The sequence below is a fragment of the Fonsecaea nubica genome (assembly GCF_001646965.1).
Source record: "Fonsecaea nubica strain CBS 269.64 chromosome Unknown Scaff6, whole genome shotgun sequence".
NCBI lineage: Eukaryota > Fungi > Ascomycota > Eurotiomycetes > Chaetothyriales > Herpotrichiellaceae > Fonsecaea > Fonsecaea nubica.
Window position 1 is genome coordinate 1 of NW_019173679.1, and position 20061 is coordinate 20061.

At 51.9% G+C, this 20061-nt stretch overlaps 5 protein-coding genes across 5 annotated transcripts; 2 read left to right on the top strand and 3 right to left on the bottom strand.

Annotated features, from left to right (window-relative positions):
* Positions 1-1453: 1453 nt before the first annotated feature.
* On the bottom strand, positions 1454-2725 carry AYO20_01407 (hypothetical protein; the record flags this gene model as incomplete). The annotated part of the gene is made up of 2 exons (XM_022639713.1): positions 1454-2263; positions 2687-2725. 2 exons carry the CDS (start codon positions 2723-2725, stop codon positions 1454-1456), a joined length of 849 nt encoding a protein of 282 aa, XP_022504101.1.
* Positions 2726-6004: 3279 nt separating this feature from the next.
* AYO20_01408 (hypothetical protein) lies at positions 6005-10631 on the bottom strand (the record flags this gene model as incomplete). The annotated part of the gene is made up of 4 exons (XM_022639714.1): positions 6005-7099; positions 7154-10193; positions 10261-10468; positions 10541-10631. 4 exons carry the CDS (start codon positions 10629-10631, stop codon positions 6005-6007), a joined length of 4434 nt encoding a protein of 1477 aa, XP_022504102.1.
* Positions 10632-11854: 1223 nt separating this feature from the next.
* AYO20_01409 (hypothetical protein) lies at positions 11855-13829 on the top strand (the record flags this gene model as incomplete). Its single annotated transcript, XM_022639715.1, has 2 exons — positions 11855-12111; positions 12224-13829. The coding sequence occupies 2 exons, from the start codon at positions 11855-11857 to the stop codon at positions 13827-13829; spliced, it is 1863 nt and encodes a 620-aa protein (XP_022504103.1).
* A 788-nt stretch (positions 13830-14617) lies between these two features.
* AYO20_01410 (hypothetical protein) lies at positions 14618-15930 on the bottom strand (the record flags this gene model as incomplete). The annotated part of the gene is made up of 2 exons (XM_022639716.1): positions 14618-15036; positions 15090-15930. The coding sequence occupies 2 exons, from the start codon at positions 15928-15930 to the stop codon at positions 14618-14620; spliced, it is 1260 nt and encodes a 419-aa protein (XP_022504104.1).
* A 2048-nt stretch (positions 15931-17978) lies between these two features.
* On the top strand, positions 17979-18943 carry AYO20_01411 (hypothetical protein; the record flags this gene model as incomplete). The annotated part of the gene is made up of 2 exons (XM_022639717.1): positions 17979-18476; positions 18551-18943. 2 exons carry the CDS (start codon positions 17979-17981, stop codon positions 18941-18943), a joined length of 891 nt encoding a protein of 296 aa, XP_022504105.1.
* Between the last annotated feature and the right edge of the window lie 1118 nt (positions 18944-20061).

Genomic DNA, 20061 nt, shown 5'->3' on the forward strand with positions numbered 1-20061 from the left:
TGTTCCTAGGCATATCTATCCCCTGGTCCAGTCACGGACAAGCAGCACAGTGTGTCCCACGATGAACCCACCGACAGGATTCTCGCTGACGCAAAGCCGCCCCCCTTCCCCCCTCTCCCCATCATCCACCTGTATCCCACAGGGAGGGTGATCAGGGGATCAGGGGAAGTGGGAGTGGCAACGAATCGCACAGGACTCGTTGAAATCTTCGAACACGAAATCAAGGTCAACGGCTCGTTTCGCAAACAGGCCTTCCACCGCTACGCAAAGGACTTTTCGTTGCTGGTGGTGGATCCAGCGAGGAATGCCTGACCCTCACAGCCATGCCATATTCATACGCATATCGCGAAACCGGGGAATGGGGAAAACGGGGAAAAGGATTTGAAGACGAAACAAAAACCTGTTGACCTTGTGCCCCAGAAGGAAACGAAAAAGAAATGAGCCAAAAAAAAAAAGGCTGTTATCGAAATTCATCCCGTGTTGCACTTTTATTGTCTCGAGTTTATGTAGAAATATCGTCGTCTTTCTTCCAAGGACATGATACCTCTCGGCCCTCTCTCCAAAGGAGGCGCCGCGATGGTGCCAATTGCCACAGAAAGACAGTCTGAACCAAACAGTTCCAAAGATCATCTCTCTGTCTTGATGGTGAAACCTCAATACTCTACCACCCGGGATGGATCGCTTCGGTACGATTCTAGGAGACGAAACATGCCCGTTCCCAAGTCAGTAGCTGGCCATTGGCAGTGGCCACTGGCACTGATGGACAGCCTTGTTCCCCCCCGGGTCTGTACGAGGTATATCTAGGGTGACTAACTTCCGGGCTTCATTAATGCCGGTTGAAGGATACGACTGGTTTCACCTATCCGTCTTGACTCCGGACTCCAGACCCCAGACTCCGGCTTGCGAACCGCTTCCCGTCCTCCTCCCTCAGAGGCCACAGGCTAGATATGTGGATCGAATGATGACTAGACCCGGACTTGGAATCCACCAGGTTGTGGAGGTGAGGACGGGGAATAACCCCATGGGTGGAGGCGGCAAGCAATACGTCAACGTCTAGCTGACCTACCACCAGGAACTACTAGACGCCGATGGGGGCGACGGGAACAGGACCTTGTCTTATTCATGATCATATTCTCACCACAATTCCCAATTCCCGTATGTCGCAAGTAACAGAGTTTAACTGTCGCCTATCGCGCTGTCTTGACCTGTGTGGGGAAAGCCGGAACAATTCAGTCTTTGATCCCAATACAGACCATCGACGGCGAGGTAGACAAAGTAGGTCCATTGCTATATCCCGCCGTCGATGGCGTCAATCCACAAGAATGTGACCCGTTCCAATATGGCATGACATGACCAGCTCTTTTCTTCTCGCCTGTCTCCTTCCACCCCATCTGCCAGATAGAACACGTTTGGTCATCTTTCCCCCGTCAATATCGGGTCCGCCGGCCGTGTCTCACCATTTGGTCGAGCCCCCATCAATCAGGAAATCTTGTCCAGTCACATATCTGCTTGCATTGCTCGCCAGATAGAGGGAGATACCAACATAGTCCTCGGGCACGCCAATGAATCCCAGCATGGTGTCGTTTTGCCACTGCTTTATGATCTCCGGATATCCCTCTGTCATACTTGTCAAGGTGTAGCCAGGGCTGATCGAATTGACTCTGATCCCACGTGATCCCAGTTCTTTTGCTATTTCAGGTACCATTCCCCGGACGGCCGACTTGGTCACGGCGTATGCGCTTGAATTGTGCGTCCGAACCGCCACGTAAGATGTTGTGCTAGCAATGACAATGATGCTTTTGCTCTTGCTCCTGTTTCCGCACCCATTGCTTAGCATGTCCGTGGTCTCGCCACGATCTGGCCTGGATCCGATCATTGTTTGCGCGGCAAGTTGGCAGGTGAAATATACCCCTTTGACGTTGACCTTCATTAGCTTATCAAAGTCGTTTTCTTCGGTGGCGAGAAAGTCCTTGACTTGGTTGATCCCTGCAGCTGCGATGCAGATGTCTAGACCACCGTCTCCGCAGAACGGATGAAGTGTATCTTCAAAAGCCTGTTTAAGGGATGCCACACACGACACGTCCACCTTCCGATACGCGGTGCGAATGCCGTAGGAGCTTGCAATACTTTCGAATTCAGTCGAAGGTGGGGAGATGTCAAAGACCACGACATTCGCTCCAGCTCGAGCAAGGCCAGTGACTAAAGCGAGCCCTATGCCTTGGTTGCCGCCAGTGACTAGAGCATAAAGCCCACGAAGTGAAAGCTGTGTGGTGTTTTCCATTTAGTTGGTGGACAGAAAGCACTTGAATGTTTGATGATTCTGGTAGTGGGTGCATGACAGCCAGATTTACAAACATACCTGTTCCATTTCAGCCCTTTCCCCTGGTCAGAAAACTGCAGTCTTGATGTTTGAGATGCTTGTGAATCTGGTAGAGGCGAACACTCTTGTTGCGACTCACGTAGCTCATATTCGCCCTTCTTGGATTGTGTTTGGGGACTGCGGCGGTGATCAGAATGCCGGGAACGGACGGCATTCTATGAGGCCGGAGATAGAAGTCAAGAACAGTTGAGACTCGATGTGGTATCTCGGCCAGGGCAGAGGTTGGCATTGCGGGATGCCACGTTTTTCAGCAACCTGATTGGAGCGTTTGATACGATACTCCTACCCTTGACAGACTTGACATACCTCGGCGCCGCGTTCACCTTGGAGGGCTTCGAACGCCATTGTTCTCTGACACAGTATTCTCGCTGTCAGAGAGGACAGTGCCACTTTGGTCTACGTAATGGCATACTGACCCTCCTTCATAAGAACGATCCATCAGAATGCTTATAGCCATATCATCAACAAGACCAAAACTGTCAGCGGCTAGAAAAGTGGTCGTTGTCACCGGCGCAGCAGGCACGTATTGGCGTGGCGACTTGTATGGCATTCGCTCGTGCTGGAGCCCAAGATGTAGCAATGCTAGATGTCAACGATGAGAACTTACGACGAGTAGTTCAGAGGTGAGAATGGCAACCCTCCAATCTTCATGTGTTCCTCGTCGACATCACGCACCAGAACGCAATTAGAGACACCTTCGCCTCGATCAAGTCGAACTTGGGCAAGTCGAAGAGCTCTGGGAGATGTCATAGAGTGCGTTGTTCGGAGGGTCGACATCAACAACTCGATCTTTGTCTCCACAAGCAAGGAAGCACAGATTCGCAGATTGTGGTCTTCTTGGTGCACCAAAAATAGGCCATTTAGATGATTTGAACAAGACCTTTGGCAGCCCACCTGACCTTGTGTATCCTCGTGCAGGTGTCCAACTTGTTTCCCTTTCGCAAACACATGCTTTTCTTGCGAGATCGCTCATGGTAGATGGTTCGAGGCGCAATAGACTCACGGTTCCATCAGCCGGCGTGGGCCAATCGCATAGGACATGTGCCACGTCCTGAATGGGTTCAAGTGTGGCAAATGAGTGGCTGGACTCAGTACACGTACTCGGTCCAGTGTGACTTGTGCGTCTCTTTGCCGAATTTCAGCTGCACATTTGGTCTCTGGGTGTGGCTGAGCAATTAGCCGACGGGAACGTGAAGGGCCACAGGCGTACCTCGTATGTGCGAGTACTGTAAAACGATGTGCCCGGAAAGAGGCCGTTGCTGGTAGTAGTAGTCAGAGGGTGGTGTTTCAGCTGCGCCCGCCAGGTTTGCGCAATAGGACAGTTGGAATCAGGGAAGAGAAAGTCAATCCAATGCGCGCAACCATTGCTGGAAAGGCGAATTGATATCACCTTTGCCCAAAGAACTCGTGACTCTATCCACAGTGTCTAGTATATCAGAAGGCACAGCAGGAGAATGTGCCATGGGTAGCCGTTTGTGTTCTCGTCTCACAATCACAACCCTCAAACAAGCTCTGTACCAACCACCCCCTTATTAAACCAGTGCCAACCCCCCAGGGTCACCACCTCACCAAGCCAGGCCTGCTGGTCACCCCCAAATATCTACTCTAGGCTCCGCTTTTTGGGCTGGGAACCACCGCCTGCTGCGACCATCTAAGCTTTTTGTCAAGCAAATCGCCGCCCACCTTCCCTCCAACACCCACCGCTAGGCACTGACTGTGGTTGCCGGCACCAGACCCTCTTTGACCTCTTAATCTCTCTTCTTTCTTCCTGCGCCTTGAGAATTCGCATTGCATTCATTCATCCATTGCGATCACCTTTCAATTATTGCAACCATCACAGGCTCATCAACCCACGCTCTCTTTTGACCTTTCATCAATAACCGACTCTACATCCCACTCCGCCGCTGCAATGTCGAGCCAACAATACTACCAAGGTGGTCCTCAGTACCCTCCGCAAAGGTGAGTTGTCCTGACTTCGAGTCCTCTCTTGATACCGCCTGCCTACGCTGTATCTTTCTCTTTACCTCATGAGACTTTCTGGCAAGTTCAGAAAAGAGCACACGTTCACCTGAGCGTGTACATTTTCTGTTCCCTGCGCTCGCCCTGTTACCACGTTGTCACCGCACCTCCTCTCCCACCATCACTTTTTTTTTGGCGCTGTCCACTAATTCATATCCTTCAATAGCTACGGAGGAGGTTACCCGCCTCAAGGTCCTCCGCAAGGTTACTACCCACCACCGCAAGGGGGTATGCCATACCAACAGCCTCAAAACTACCCTCCGCCACAACCGGCGCCTCGGGGACAAGACCGTGGATGCTTGGGCGCTTGGTAAGAAGCACCATACCTCTTTCCTCCGGCCTTGGGGCCTCAGGAAATAGGCGCATAAAGGATACGTAGCGGCTAACATTGTCTGATAGTCTCGCTGCCCTTTGCTGCTGCTTTGTTTGCGAAGAAGGATGTGAATGCTGCGCGGACTGCTGCGAGTGCTTCGCCGAATGCTGCTGAGCGGCGACGACCCGGGAAGAGCAGAGGACGGTGGAAAAGGAGATTGGAAGAGAAGCCAGTGATTGACGAGCGAGTCGGGTACTCTTGAGAGCGACAAACGTACACCCCGAGACTACTCTTCCATTTGCATCCGCCATCCTCAAGCCCATGACACACACCCAAGCTACGAATCAACTCAAAAACGGTCTGCGTCCTGCAGATCCGCAAATCCAATAATGACACCTTCAATGGGGATATGGCATGGTACATACAGTGAAGACGAGCAAAAGCGCCTGCGTTTTGCACGAGTTTTTATCTCTCATTTCCTTTGTGCCTTTTATGCGCTGCGTTCTGCCAACTGCGCTTGTCTTCTTTGAACAGAACGGCAATCAGCGCAAGGGGAAGGGGAGGATTACGGGGTCTTTGTTTCCGTGTTTTTCTCCTGCCCGTTCAATAAAGCTTTGCAATATCAAAATCATTCAATCAAATGCTTTACAGCCCAGGAAGAGAGGGAACTCTTGGATTTTTCTTTTGCATGGTCAGTTTAGTTGCTGCCACCACCGTGTTTCCGCCCCGACCCAACCACCATCAGCCAGCCTCCCGCCGTCTTGCCTCTAGCCTCCTATGCTCACGGCACTTACATACGAGGTACTTCTGTGCGGTGCCCCCAGATCGAGAGGACTCCATCCTGGATGTGTGAGTGATGTGAGCAACGTGTAGGAGTCGAGCCCTCGCTAGCTAGCTACGTACAGCAAAGCAATCAGAGGATCTGAAACGATATGAGATAGCTGGCGCTGCGGCAGAAAGACTGCCAGGAGGCCCAGCGTCCTCAAGAATCTTCGATTCATTCGTGGTATACAATATTAAAGACGCAGCAAGCGCACCGCCCAAGCCGCCCCAACTCATGGCTGTGCCATGGGCCAAATGTCCGGAGCCATCGTCATCCTGTGCCCGGCCAGGTGCGTCCCCAATGCTTGTGCTATGCTGAAAGCTTTTATATGTTCATTAACGATAGTAAGAAATTCGTCTTCCATCCACGTCTCCCTGTCTCGAACGCACCACATGATCTAGAAAAGAGACAACATCCATCAGCAACAGCATGTTAGGTGGTCCCAGCATACCCACTCAAAATCCCATCATCACTTGACTAGACTGGCCGCCGCCGCCGCTGCAGCTAAATCAGATCTATTACTCAGACTCCTTTGGCCGACAGTCAGTCTTGCCAGGTTCGGATTGGACGCCGACGAGGTCATCGCCGCATGTGACGCGCGCTTGGCTTGTGATGTCGCTTGAAAGCCCCCAGTCATGGTTGACTGGCGCCGTGGGCCTCCCTTGTTTGGAGAGGTCTCCTGTCGACCTGAAACTGGCGCCTTCAAGGTAGTTGGAGGTTGTGGCAGTGGTCTAATGCCCCCTCCGGTGGTGGTCAGAGAGTTCCCTCTCTTGACTGGTGAGTTCACAGCGGACTGGGTGTTCCTCCTGGCAGCGCTCGAGCTCATTTTGATCCCTGTAATAAATTCATGCTTGTTCGCCTCGTGAGGTGTCATTCGTCGTGTCGGATCCCACTTCAAACACTTAGTTATGAAGTCTAGGAATGCTTCGTCATCACATCTCAAGACTTGTCGTAAATCCTTGGAGCTCGGCCGCCTTCTCTTTCCCTTAGAAGATACCGTCAAGCGAGGTTTACCCATCGAGTCGAAGAAGAGCTTCTTCCGGCTACTTTTCTCAATGAGATGCTTTTCTGGAGGACCAAAGACTTCCATAATGCAGGCAAGTTGCTCCTGCTCGTTTTCTCCTGGGAAGATTGGATAACCAGTGTAAAGCTCTGCCAGGATGCAGCCAACGCTCCACATGTCGATAGGCATGCCGTAAGACATTCCAAGAATGACTTCGGGTGACCGATAGAATCGGGATTGGATATAAGTGTACACCTTCTCGTGCTCGAAACAGCTGGAACCAAAATCAATCACTTTTATTTCAGAATGGACAGGATGCGCGAGGAGGATATTTTCTGGTTTGAGATCGCAATGAATAACCTTGTGGTGCTGCAGAAGGACCAGACATTGGAGAAGCTGTTTCGTGAATCGTCGGATCAGTTTCAGCGAGAAACCTCGGAAGTCGTGCGCTTTGATGAATTCGTACAGGTTCATACCCAGGAGGTCGGTAGAAATACAAAGATGGCCGCGGAAATAAAAGCTTTGATCGAAATTGACAACGCTGTGCTTTTTGTGAGGATCCTGGTATCGTGTTAGCGAGCGAAAACATTCAAACCTTTCGTGCTCTCGACTTACCCATTCCTTGAGCTTTTGCAGGATGTTGACCTCCACAAGAGCCTGTTGATGGAATCTTTTCTTGTTGCGAATGATCTTTACTGCAACAAGGATTCCTGTCTTGTGATCAACACAGCGTACAACCTGTCCAAAGCTACCTTTCCCAAGAAGATCAACAACCTCGTATCGGTAGGCCAGATGATCTCCTTCAACAATATTGTAATCACCGCGTTCATCATCATATCCGAAATTGGTGGAAGTTGACCCCGGATCCCCCACAATTTTCCTTGCGTTGAGAGTTCCCGTGAAGTAAACGTCCGGGAAATCAACAATCTCGCCTCGTTCAAAGATATTCAGGTCAAAAATACGCGCGGCAGCAACGTGTGACATGCGAGTGGTAGGTTTGGCCCGCGCTCGAAGGTTGTCCAACTCCCGTGCGGCTGATTCAAAGTCCTTCCTCTTCGAAGCGAGCTTCTTCATTTCATCTTCTGCAACCATGTCGTCGCGATCTAAAGGTGGTTGCTCTTGTTGACGTTGTACTGGTTTATGGGCAGTAAGGTTGAGAGCGCTAGACGAGAGGGATCCCGACCGATGCGAATTAGCTGCGAGAATTCTCCCAGAATCGAGTGATGGACGACCAGTTGACACGGTATTGTCAAAGCTCTCCTTTCGTTCTGGACCGTTGTTTGTGCTAGACGTGGATGTCTGTCTCCGGGACCTGAGGTAAGACGGCCGTTGAGGACTTGCAGCCCCAGTATGGATATTGGCCCAGCTTGCGGACGCTGGAAGCTTTGGCGGAGGCATGTTATCATACTTGGACAAGTCTTCATCCTGCGTCGCTGTTTCTGGCAACTTCGACTCACTCCGTTTGCGACTCAATTTCCTCCTGAGCGAGGTTGTAGAGAACACAGATTCACTCTCGGTAAGCTTTTCTGCCGGACTTGAGACGACCGTAGCTTCGGATTTCGGTGTGATTGAGAAGCTAGGGGCACGAGGTCCGTTGGGTCGAGGCTGACTTGGGTTCCTGTTCAACTCGTTGATGAAGTTGGGTCGCATATAGTTCGAAAACTCATCGTTGCTCTTGGGTAGGGAGGAAGATACAAATGGTGAGATTGTGCGACTTTTGTCGGATTCAAAAGAGAATACCGGCAAGTTTGGACTGATATCGCTCGGCGGTCGCAGCTCATCCGACCGTAGAGCATGGTGCGAGGTGCTACTTCGCATTGTCGTGCCCTCGTCGGCAGTTTTCGGTCCTCTAGAAAAGAAACTTGCCTTGGAAGCCGTCATAGGTGTGCTCGGTGTTTTCATGGTGTTCCGAATTCCAGGTGGTGTCACCGGAAGCTCCCCAGTCTCGGAGTTTGCATTCAGTGACCTGATTTTGGCAGAGGTAGGCGTGCTCAACGGCAACAGGTTCAATGGCGGTAGCCTGAGCGACTGGAGCGACTTCTTATTCGCTTTTGCCTGAGGTTGCGGATGTGGCTGTGGTTGCGATTTGGGCTTGAGCTCGGGCTCGACTGGAGGAGGCTGAGGTTGTGATGCGGGACTATGCGAGACATTGCTGGACGCGCGAGGTGTCTCCAATGCCTTCATTGCATCAGCTACAGTGGACACCACTGGACTCGCAGAGATAGCTCCATCAAATGGCGGCAGACTGGAGGACCTCGCCGAGAAGAAGGGTTGGTCCAGCTCACTCCCGGGAGATTCATAAGCTTTTGGTATAGCAGGGACAGGCGGCACTTCCAACTCATAGTTGGTGGTTGTGGAAATATCGAGCCGGGGTTTCGCTGTAGGCAATCTCGAAGAGCTGACGGGCTGGGGAAGTCTGACGGGGATATTGACAACATTTCGAACAGAATTATAACTAGTATTTGATGACAAAGATTGACCTGAGCTGTAGGATTTGCGATTGGGATCCGGAGTGGTCCGTGAAGACGACGGCGTCAAGCTCTTGCGGTTTGGTATCGCTGGAGACTGTAGATCGGACTGAGGGAGCTGGGGTATAGGTTCAGGCTGAGGAGTTGGGGGAGCTTGTGAGATCCGGCTTTGAGGCAACGGTGGTGCTGGGGGAACAATCGACATTCGTTTCATGCGGCGAGCATCGGTCGGGCTGACGGTACGAGCCCCCAACCCAGTCGCATGATGGGGCATGACAGATATCCGCCGGTTACGGTCAGCATTTCCCCCTGGTGTGGTTGTCCTCCCAGGCGTCCCACTCCTTCTCGTAGGCGTGTTATGAGTTGTAGTCGAAGTTGACCGTGATGGATCTGGTGTCCTCGAAGGAGTGAGCAAGTCTTTGGAGTTTTGTCGTTTGGGAGCTAATGATGCCCTTGATTTAGTCGTGCTCGGAGTCTTCGTATCTTCTGCTCCACTCCCTTCAGTCCGACTAGATAACTGTCTCAGGGACAAGTTCTTGCTGCTTTCCGTACTGGATTTCCTGCCCCCTGCGCTCGGCCGTCTCCTCACTGTTGACTTTTCTGCATTATCTGGGGCAACAAAGGTGCCTGGCCCCACAGACTTTCTCGGTGCTTTGGGGCCACCGTTTGCGTTGTTGAATGAATTGGGCGGGAAATGGCTCTGTCTCCGTCCTCGAAGGATCGATGTTGTGGCCGTGGCCATGGAGTCAGACTTCACAGAATTCCTCGAATTATTCGACGCAGTAGAACTTTTGCGGGTTACTGGGACCACACCAGAACCTTTCCGAGATGGTACGGGAATCGCTGGCTGTGCAGGTGTCTTCTTTTGGTCGGGTGCAGGCGCGTCAGAGGCGGGAGGAGCTTTGGCTGTTGTCCCTCGCCCGGGTAGAGGGAAATGGTTCAGACTGGGTTCAGTGCCAACAATTGTGTCTTGGAAATCGTCGAAGTTGAATGTCGGCTCCAGGAAATTCCCGAAATCCAACGAGCCATCACGATCGTCTCGCGATGGGGGTTTCGCCTGTATAGATGCAAAACTGAATCTGGAGATGTCATTTATGGATAGTTCGTTGGTGTATGGATCGTGGGAAGCAACGGCGGAGGCGCCTCGTACAGACTTAAACTGGGGAGTTATCGAGTTGCTGGCCGACCTGGAACATAGAAGGGACGGGTTAGCTTTGACGGATTGTACCTATCGACGGAAACCGCGATACTCACCTCTTCCCTAGGCTACCGTAGTCCAAGGGACGCGGACCCATCGGGGTTTTTGTGGCGTTGGGGATGGACGACTGTCTCCTGCGAGTTGTTGTGGCATTTTCACCCGAGTCGCGTTTGGCGGTCGTCGTCGATACTGTCATAGAGGCGGCCGGGAAGGAAGAAGGCGGCTGTTTCTTGGACGGAAGAGTGTCGACTCCTGCGACGGCAACTGTATCGTCACACAAAGTCAGCTGGGGTCCCTCTGCTGCAGGTATCCAGTGGCATTGCATCACGTTCGTACCACCACTGCTATCCGAGTCGTCGGATCTCGTATTGCTCGCCTTCACACTACTGGACTGTGTTGTTCCAGATGCATTCTGTCGGTAAGGCATGGCGAGAAAGGTGCCACTGCCCCTATCCCGTCTCTTTCACATACAGGTTTCCCGTCATTCAATGCTGGAGCCTCGACATTGCCACACCAGGCTGGTGCTCACTCCATGAGGATGATAGAGGTCGGGTTGGCAGTGAGAATTGTAGGTCAGACCGACCCTGTCGCGACCTTTCTCTGAGAGAGTGGACCAGGGTGTCCGCCCAGGGAGTGCGTGGGTGTGGGCGACAGTTCGACGTGGTGGACGCGTACTTTGGAATGTCGTCAGGGGAGGATTCCGAGGAGCCGGCTGAGCTGGGATGGGATCAAAAATCAAGCAAGAAAGAACCCCGGTTACGGGTTGTTTCAAGATACAGGTACCAAAGGATGCTGGAGAGAATCTGTTGTTTGTCCAGGGTAGGGTCCGGGTGGGAAATCTGTGATGTTGCGGTGACAATAATCAAACTGCCAAAAAGCGACCCTCCCAAACCTGGCTCGACAAAGAAACAGCGCAGGTCCATCCGTTCTGGGCTTGCGAAGAGCGATGGGGTTGGGACAGGGGTTGGGGGGACATCATCCATGGCTACGGTGGCCGTGTGCCTGAGCTGGGCTGTCCCTAGGGTCCTCTAAAAGGCTCTACGGGGGGCGATCGTAGGTGGAGGAGCCAAACGGATTGCCCACTATAAGGTGTGGCTTTCCTGCATTGGGTGTCCTGCAGAGGTTTAACGGGGCCTAGCAACCCTAGTTGTCCAAGTGGGTGCAGAGATTGGCCATCAAACAAAACCCTCCACTAGAAGGGCCGACTGCTAGACAATCAACCTGTGGCAATCTCGTCTCGCATCGATCCTCGGCCATGGGTTAATATTAAAAGTCCTCAAAATGGTTTCGCTACACAACTATCAAGTCCCTCGAGTAGCGTGGGAAATCCCGGGGTTCTCTGCACAAATCCAAGGATAAGAGAGTGGAATGCAGGCTTTCTGGGTATTGCGACAAATGTCAAACCCGGGTTTCGTGTCACCTGAGATCCAAGTGCCACACATGTCAGCCACAGTCAAGCCACACGTGGCTGGATGATCACATGACCCATAAATATAGCCACATGGTCGATGCACGACTACGACTCCATGTATCTTCCCCATTTCAAAGAACATCAATTCAATCTCGCGCAGTGCGATTCTTGCCTGCTGTACAGGCTTACCACAACGGGAAAATGCAGCGGTGAATTCCCGAGACAAGAAAAGACTCGTCATGGATGAATACACAGCCGAAGCCTTTGCCAATCGCGATGAGCCCACGCCACTCATCACTATCCCCTCTGGTGACGTGGATGCTTCATCCTCTGAAGCAGACATCACAAGTCACAAGCACAAGTCCAAGAGAGCACGCCCGCCATCGCAACTGAACACCCAGCTTCAAGACGGCCCTGCTTCTCTCCCCGGGAGAAATGAAGCCACACCACCACTTTCAGCAGGAAGAATGTCTCTTCAGGATCGCCTGTTTGCGAAGTATGCATTCCCCTTGGTGCTATCTTATTCTCCAACAGCTTCCCAAGTTCTGCTTGATGGACCTTGAAAGATATATGCCTACTCATGGCGATCGTTGACATATTTCTCTCAGAGTTTTCCAACAGGTGCTTCCAACAGACGATGGTGAGGACGACCTACCCACCACTCCAACCACCGTGCCGTCAAGTTCAAATGTCTCTCGCCCTGCATTTAGCCTGCCATTGATGACATACAACTTTCGTCGCTTCAACGCCCGGATCGGCATCGTGTTCGTCTTTCAGAATCGCCTCATCCGCCTCTTCACCTGGCGAAGGCCAACACAAACCTTGTCCTTCCTAGCCACGTACTCGTTCGTCTGTCTCGATCCATATCTCCTGGTCGTGGTACCTCTTGCCATAGCTTTGTTCTATATCATGATCCCAGCATTCACTTCTCGCCACCCACCACCTCCAACGCCCGCATTCGCCCACGGCAGTAGCACCAACCTTACAACAGAATACCATCAAGCATACACAGGCCCCGCATTAGCCCCGGCTGCTGTCATCAAACCAGCACCTGAAACCTCAAAAGACTTCTTCCGCAATATGGGTGACCTGCAGAACACCATGGCCGACTTCAGTAACGTGCACGACTGGCTCGTGGACAACGTCGCGCCAGCCACGAATTTCTCCGACGAACAGTTTTCCTCCCAACTGTTTCTGTATTTGATTATTCTAACCACGCTTTCCTTTATCACCTCGCATCTGCTTCCTTGGCGATTGATATTTCTTGCTTTGGGATGGGCTGTTATTGGCTCCTCCCATCCCAGGGCACAGGCATGGTTGATGAAGATGCAAAAACAAGCCGAAATCGAAACAACCCTCGCGCTGAACGACCCTAATCTCAAACACCAAAAGTATATCCACGGCATCCCCCTGCCCGCCACGCCACATGCGATCAAGTCCGCGTTCACTACCTTTTCTGAGATCACCCTATCAACAACCCCAGAGACCAGGGAAGTGGAGATCTTTGAACTCCAGCATCGTCCTCTAGCCAACGCTGCCTCCAGTGGAAATGCAGCCGAATGGCAGCCCCATCTCTTCACACCTTCTCCTTACGATCCTCTCTCACCAGCGCGAATAGCAGGCGACAGGCCAAGGGGCACACGCTTCTTCGAAGACGTCGAACCGCCAGAGGGATGGGAATGGGCATCCAAGAAATGGGAGCTGGACCTCGAAGCCGGGGAGTGGGTCAACGAGAGACTGGTCGTGGGCGTCGAGTACGACGTCCTCAACCGCGAGTCCCAAAACATCGATGGGCCTCTATCAGGTCATGCCTCCTCCGGCCCTGGAGACCACGATCAAGATGGCAACAGAAAAGACAGCGACACAAGATTACGAAGAATCTCTACAACTCGCAGAGAGAGTATCAATCTCGACTTTGGGGGTTGGGTGTGGGATCTTCCGCCGATGCCCGGCTCCGGCGTCAACAGAGACGACGATCTATGGCTGGCATACGGAGACTACAACGTTCCTAAAGTAGGTGTACGACACCAATCCAAGGAGGAGGAAAAGGCCAGGAAGAAGAGAGAGAAGGAGCGGGAAAAGAGAAACAAGAAAGAGAAAAGTGGCGCGGTGAGGGACTGGGAGGAGGCGACCAGGGTTGACAGTCGTGGGAGGACGGGGGAATGGAGAAGAAGACGTTGGGTGAGATTGGTCAAGAGGAAAGTGACAGTGTGAGCACCGAATGATATGAGTATATTAATGATGAACACGGTTTGATACGAAGGGTACGGGCATGACGGTTTCTACAACCGTGTCGGTTTCTCTCTCTCCCTCTCTCTCTCTCTCTCTCCACACCTGCCTCTTAGAAACCCTCTGTCGTTCAATGCAGGGACATTGTCTCTTTCCAAATCAACTTACGAGCAGGAACCGGACGGCATAGGACGAACCCTAGGAAACTCCGATGTGGAAATTTTGTTGTGTTATTCACACCTCATACTGATGTTGACAAGCTCAAAGCACTCTTTCGCGACCGGCTGGCTAGCTAGCTATGTGATCACAAAGACGCCATTGCGTCCTCCACCGTTTCCATCCAGCTAAGCACAGCCCCAAGTCCTCGCCGACTGAAGATTGTTATCCTTGTTTTGCGTCTCTCGAAAAATCCATCCTCTTCGTATTCACTGTGCGTGATTGCCGATGTATTTTCTGTGTTTCACTCCCTCCTTTCGATCGATGCTCAATCACTCACGACCAATACTTCCAGTTAATGCATGTAAGTTTCCCCGCTCCCCATCCCAGGCCCCTGACCGTAAGTGCATCTTCAGCTTGTGACAGATATCACCCAGCAAAAGAAGAAAAAAAATCCTCCGTAGATGGCCTTGTTGGTTGTCGACTCCCGAGAATGCAGGTTTCTCGGACCGAGCCACGCGAGCATACATAAAGCATAATGGTTGTAATGACCTCGCCTGATTTCCGTCCAATGTGGTTGATTGTTGAGGCGATATCGAGAAGGAGCCTCCATATGTCTAAACCACCATTTTCTCAGAGACGAGTGCCTCCTTGCCCTCAACACCTTTGTTCTTCAATGCCACATCAGTGTCTTTCCCGGCAGCTGCACCAGAGCCCATGGAATCGATCGCGCTGAGCTCCCGATCTGTCTCCGTCTTGCCATGTCCTGCCTCGAGCATATATGAAGAGGGTCGCGAGGCCGCAGAAGTAGTGCTGTTGGTCAAGGTTGCAAGGCTATCGGCAAAGGCAGGCTTTGAAGGCATGGTGTTCGACGGCAGTGGTGAAGCTTTCTGTGCCTCTGCGTCGTCGACGGTGGAATTGACAGTCATGAAGAGTGAGCCGAGAGGCAGCATCACGTAGACGGACGGGAGGAGCATGATCTCGGGGTGCAGCATGCTAGTCTGCACAGGGATGATCTGTAAAATGCAGAAAATGACTTTGTTGAAGCGTTAGAATGGGGAGGGCGACAACAGGCAAGGAGGCACTTACAAGGAATGACGAACGACTGGACACACAACAACCCGATCAAATTCAATGCCGATGCGTATGCGCTGTTTCTCGCAACGATGGAAGAAGGACGCTTCCAAACGATATCGACGACTGAAGCCATGGAGACAAGGCTGAAGCTCCCAATGCAGATTGTGTAAGCGGCGAGGTATCCGATGCGAGCATTGTATGCTTGGTTGAGAGAATCGTAAATTTCAGCACCGTCCTGGCCAAGCTGAAGAATCTGTTGGATGCTGTATGCCATGGCAGCACCCAGGCCGGCCACGGAGGTGAGGATGAGGTAGATCAGCATGACTTTGTAGACAATTGGGTAGCGAGTTTTGATCCCCGTCATCAACCCTTTCGCCTGGAGCCAGAGACAGACAGCAGCGAAGATGAAGGCAAACCATCCTGTAACTTGGCTGGTGGCGAAAGTTGCTATGAAGTCACTCGTCCAGATGCTGTCAGTGAAGTCGAGGGTGAGGAAGGTGTAGGCCGAGGAGGACTGGAGACCAGCAGTGAGAGCCGAGACGATATCGATCATCAACTTGATGAGCATAAAGACCAGGCCGATGAGCATGAAGGTGTGGAACGGAGTCGTTCTCTTTCGAGTTGGAGTGAGGGCAAGCAGATAGACCAAGGTAGCCCAAACCAAGCCGGCTGCGAGTCCTCGGTTGGTGTTGTAATTGACGTTGATGTTGTTCCAGGTGTCAATGAGACGCCAGGTGACCTGGTTGAATGGAGCAGCAGGATAGGTTGGAACTTGGAATGCCTCATCGTACAGGGCGCCTCCGACTCCCGCAGTGGGCAAACTGCCAGCACCAACAAACGCCGCAGTAGCCATGATGGTGTTGACTGAACAGCAGAGATGCTACTGCAGTGAGGAACTGGATGCCGTTGGCGCAATTGAGCAAGTGATGAGAGCGGAGCGGAGCAGAAGAGAAGATGATGTGACGTGGTGACAGTGAGAAGAGGAGGGAAGAGATGTAGAAAAAGTGAGAGGTGTTGATGATGAAGGTGTTTGTTTTGATTCTGAAAAGCAATCCAGAGGGCCAATGGCAACACGAACCAGGAGGTGAGGCAGTAAAAGAGGACGAGAGAGAGAGAGAGAGAGAGAGAGAGAGAGAGGGAAGTGAAGTAGAGGGGAAGCAAAGTGAGGCGAAGTTGAATTCACATCGTCCACTTCAACTCCTGACTCCGTCCTTGTGTCCTCGCCCAGTATCTCAAAGCTGGTAATGTCACCAGTATCAGCCTACCTCTTGCACTCCATTTCCAAGTTGCCATCGTCTTGTCTGTCAATTCTTTCGATTCTTGGTTCGACGTGTTTCAATTCATCCTCCTGATCTTCTGCACTGCGGAAACGAGGCAGGCTGGAAAATCAGAGACATCGAGAACAATACTAAGCCCTTAATATTGTTCTCTCTTTTCTCCCTCTCTCTGCACACCGCAGCACCTCCCGTCTGTCCTAACCTAGACCCGACGCAATAGGACCGCGCAGACCTCTCCACATCGAGGACACCAGCTTGACCTTGTGCTGGCTACAAATTCGGTCCTAGCGCGAACACCGTTTCAAAAAGTGACAGGGAGTGGCCGGGTCGACAGATGGCTGCCTCTATCAGCAGTTTGTGGATTCCGATGCTGTCAGCTTCCAATCAATCTCACACATACTGCCATCCTAATCTTGGAAAAGAAGACGGACAACGCTGGAGAACTGGGTGGTGGGTGGTTCTGTCCCTGGCCTACGGGTACAGTGAACATATTCTCTTTCCTAGACAGCGCAGGTAGCACGTCCGTGATCATGAGCCGCGTCGGGATACATTTGCTGTAGAATTGCCTGGTCTCGGTGTGCGTCATCATCCAAAGAAGAGCAACCCATAAGGTGGAAAACAAAGCATGGCAGAATCCAACGCTGGGTGTTGCCGAGTTCATTGTAGACCTGTTGCTGTGCTCTGTCCACCCTCTGCAGATGTCGCTTCCTTCGATATGTGCCCAAACAACGCTGTTCCTTCAGTCTCCAGCTTCCTTTCACGTCGTCTCCTTATTCTTTTTGCTCCCTGACTGACGGTGATTGTCGACGGAAATGGGCGCCGTATTTCTCTTCTACCTCACAGCTTTCGGTGTAAGATTGTTACAAACCTGTTTGTTGAAGGCGACTGCTCAGCATATCATCTTCTTGATGATCCGGTAGAGAATTCCTGGCTTTAAGACCACGTCTTGACCAAATGCATTCGAGCCTCTACCTTGGTATGGCCTTGTCGTCAGGTGCTTCAATCAAAGCTTACCAATTATCGCAGACGTCCACCATACTTTCGTCCTCCTCCGCACATTCAGTAACACCAATGACCCATGTTTCATGCTCGGCGAACACAGCATCAAGATCGAGTTGCCTCTGTCCACCGGCGCTCACCACAAGTCCATCATCTTGAGCACCGACGTCAATTTCTTGGGATCAGGTGGTCGTTGGAGCCTTCGCCACTGCGGTGCGGACTGAACATGGTCGAATTGCATAAGAACTCCGCCACTACAGCTGGTCATTGACTGAGCCGACAAATGCCTGGCAGTTGAAGAGCATTTGCAGGGTCCAGTCAGCAAAGACACCGAAATAGAGCTAGCCAGGTCCAGAGCGGTGACTCTTCTCCTCTCCAAGTCCTAACAACAGGCATCAGGTCGAAATTTGCACAAAGGATAACGAGAGAGTCGAAGAAGGTTCAAGCGACCCGAGAGTCCCAAATACGCCACAGGCTGTGCTTGGTACCACGGAACAAGACGCAGCCGACAAGCTGAATGTTTTCTTAGAACAACTCCCAAGCTGCAGCGCGTACATCAGTGGAGGAACAGGGGCCCCAGCCGGATGAATGCTTATCTGGCGCTATCGAAGGGTTGTTGATCATTATGGTCGTCTTCAGTCCACAGAAGCCACTCCGAATCCTCCACCAAGCTCCCTTGACGCCCAAGATCATTTCCGAGGCGAAGATGATTGTGCAGCTCTTTGAGCGCTTGGCCGACCAAAGAGCAAGCGAAAGATTGAGGAAATGCAAGCAGCGGATTCGAACCTGGAAATTGAGGAAGCCCAGTCGGGTATCTCAGCTGATGACCGACGACAATATCGCAAGCATCAATTCTCAGGACAAGAAAACAGAAACACACACGCCCAAAAGCAGGCCACCAAAGCCTCAACCAGACAGTCAAGGGCTTGTCGATCATCCTCCACAACAAATACGGCTACACGTAGCAACTTATCAAGTGAGCAACCATCATGTGACCAGGCGAGTTGCGTCCGAACCATACCCCGACTATTCTGGTGCTGCCTCTGTGGTAATCTTTAGTGGCAGTACCAGCATTCAGGAGAAAAGATCTGTAATGAGAAGCTTTGAACGTCTGGAAAGCATAGTGAGCACAGATATAAACAAAGCAACAGTCGTATGCATCACAGAAGGCTCATTCGAAACACAACAATCGGAAAGCTGATCGTGGCCGTGGCTATTGGTGATATCGTAACAGAGCAATGGATCATCGACATTCATCGATTTGGACGGGTTCCAGCACTTCAAGGGGACATACCACTGGACAGATCTCGAGAGCGGCGATGGGATTTCGGCCTCAAGGATGCCATTGGAAGGGGCAAGACCGGCTTGACGCATCTCCTTGCCGGGATCATGGTCTTTCTCACGAAGCAGCTCAGATCAGACTTGGAGAATTCGGACCGAGAGACTTCTCAAATCGCCACCATGATAGGTGCAGACGCAGTTAAACATTGTTTGCCTGCCTTGAAAGACGAGGGCAAGTTCAGCGAGCCAGAGATCGACTTGGAGAAGGATCTGCAAAATTCAAATCCAAGGTGTGATGAAAGTACCTAGTAGAAGGGAATCGGCGGCGCGGTTAACGACTTCGTATTCAGCCACGTGTTGGGAGGTCGATTCAACGAATACGAGTATCCCGGGCCTCGATGCAGGGGGTACTCTGTCCTCCACACGGAGCACTAACCGAGTTTGTCGTTGTTGATTGAGAATATATCGAGCCCCCTTTAAATGGTCAGTATCTCAGACGGCGGTGACATGCATTTGACCTGATGATGACATGCAGGACGATGCCAAGAGAGCTGGGGCCACGCTTGAGCGCAAATGAATACCGAAGTTGGGTTGTTGAATTTCCGCGAATCCGCGACTAGGGGATCTGTTCAAGATCAGTCCAGACCGACCGACCGACCGACATGCGAGGAGCTGGCATGGTCAAGTCAAACCAGTCTATCAATGGCCGATATCCCCGTTCAAGCAATGGAGCAATGCAGCAACATCCATATCTCGAGATCAAGAGGCATGAGGTGTTGGTAATGCTCCCTCTTCAAAGCCAGGGGACTTGTAATTCGACAGATTTGCCCGAGAACTCCGCCTCGTGGTCTCTTGGCCCTCATGTGGCTCAACTTGAAACAATCCTCTGTCCTCCTTGAGAGCAGATAACCCCCCCGGCCCTTGATATCGACCTTTTCCAGCCTCAATATCACTTCTGAAACAGGCGGCTGATAATGTATGCCTATTCCGCAGCCTCCTAGTTTTGGAACCTTCCCCACATCGGTCCATGCCAGGATACTTTTCGCTTTCTTTCGCCTACTTGTAAGCGTCCCTCACACTATGGCAGGACGCTACAGCGCCGTTTCTCTCCACCTGCAGGAGAAGAGCTCTCCGACCCATGTTGACTAACTTGGAGGAAACAATGACAATGTCCTCAGCGGATAAAGATTGAGCTGCTCAGCAGACTTGAATCTGACCCCCCATCCAGCCAATTGGTACTATGGAAGCAGCGGCGTGAATCGAAGTGGAACAAACACGCCACTCAGACGCCTTCGTCTATCTTGTCACAACGCAAAGGTACAACAGGATCTACCCTGTACATCCCGAAAAGGTAAGGACAGGGTCTGCAATTTCACAACGGACCATCCTAGCCCTTGATGTCGATGGCAGCACAAGGAACCTCGGCG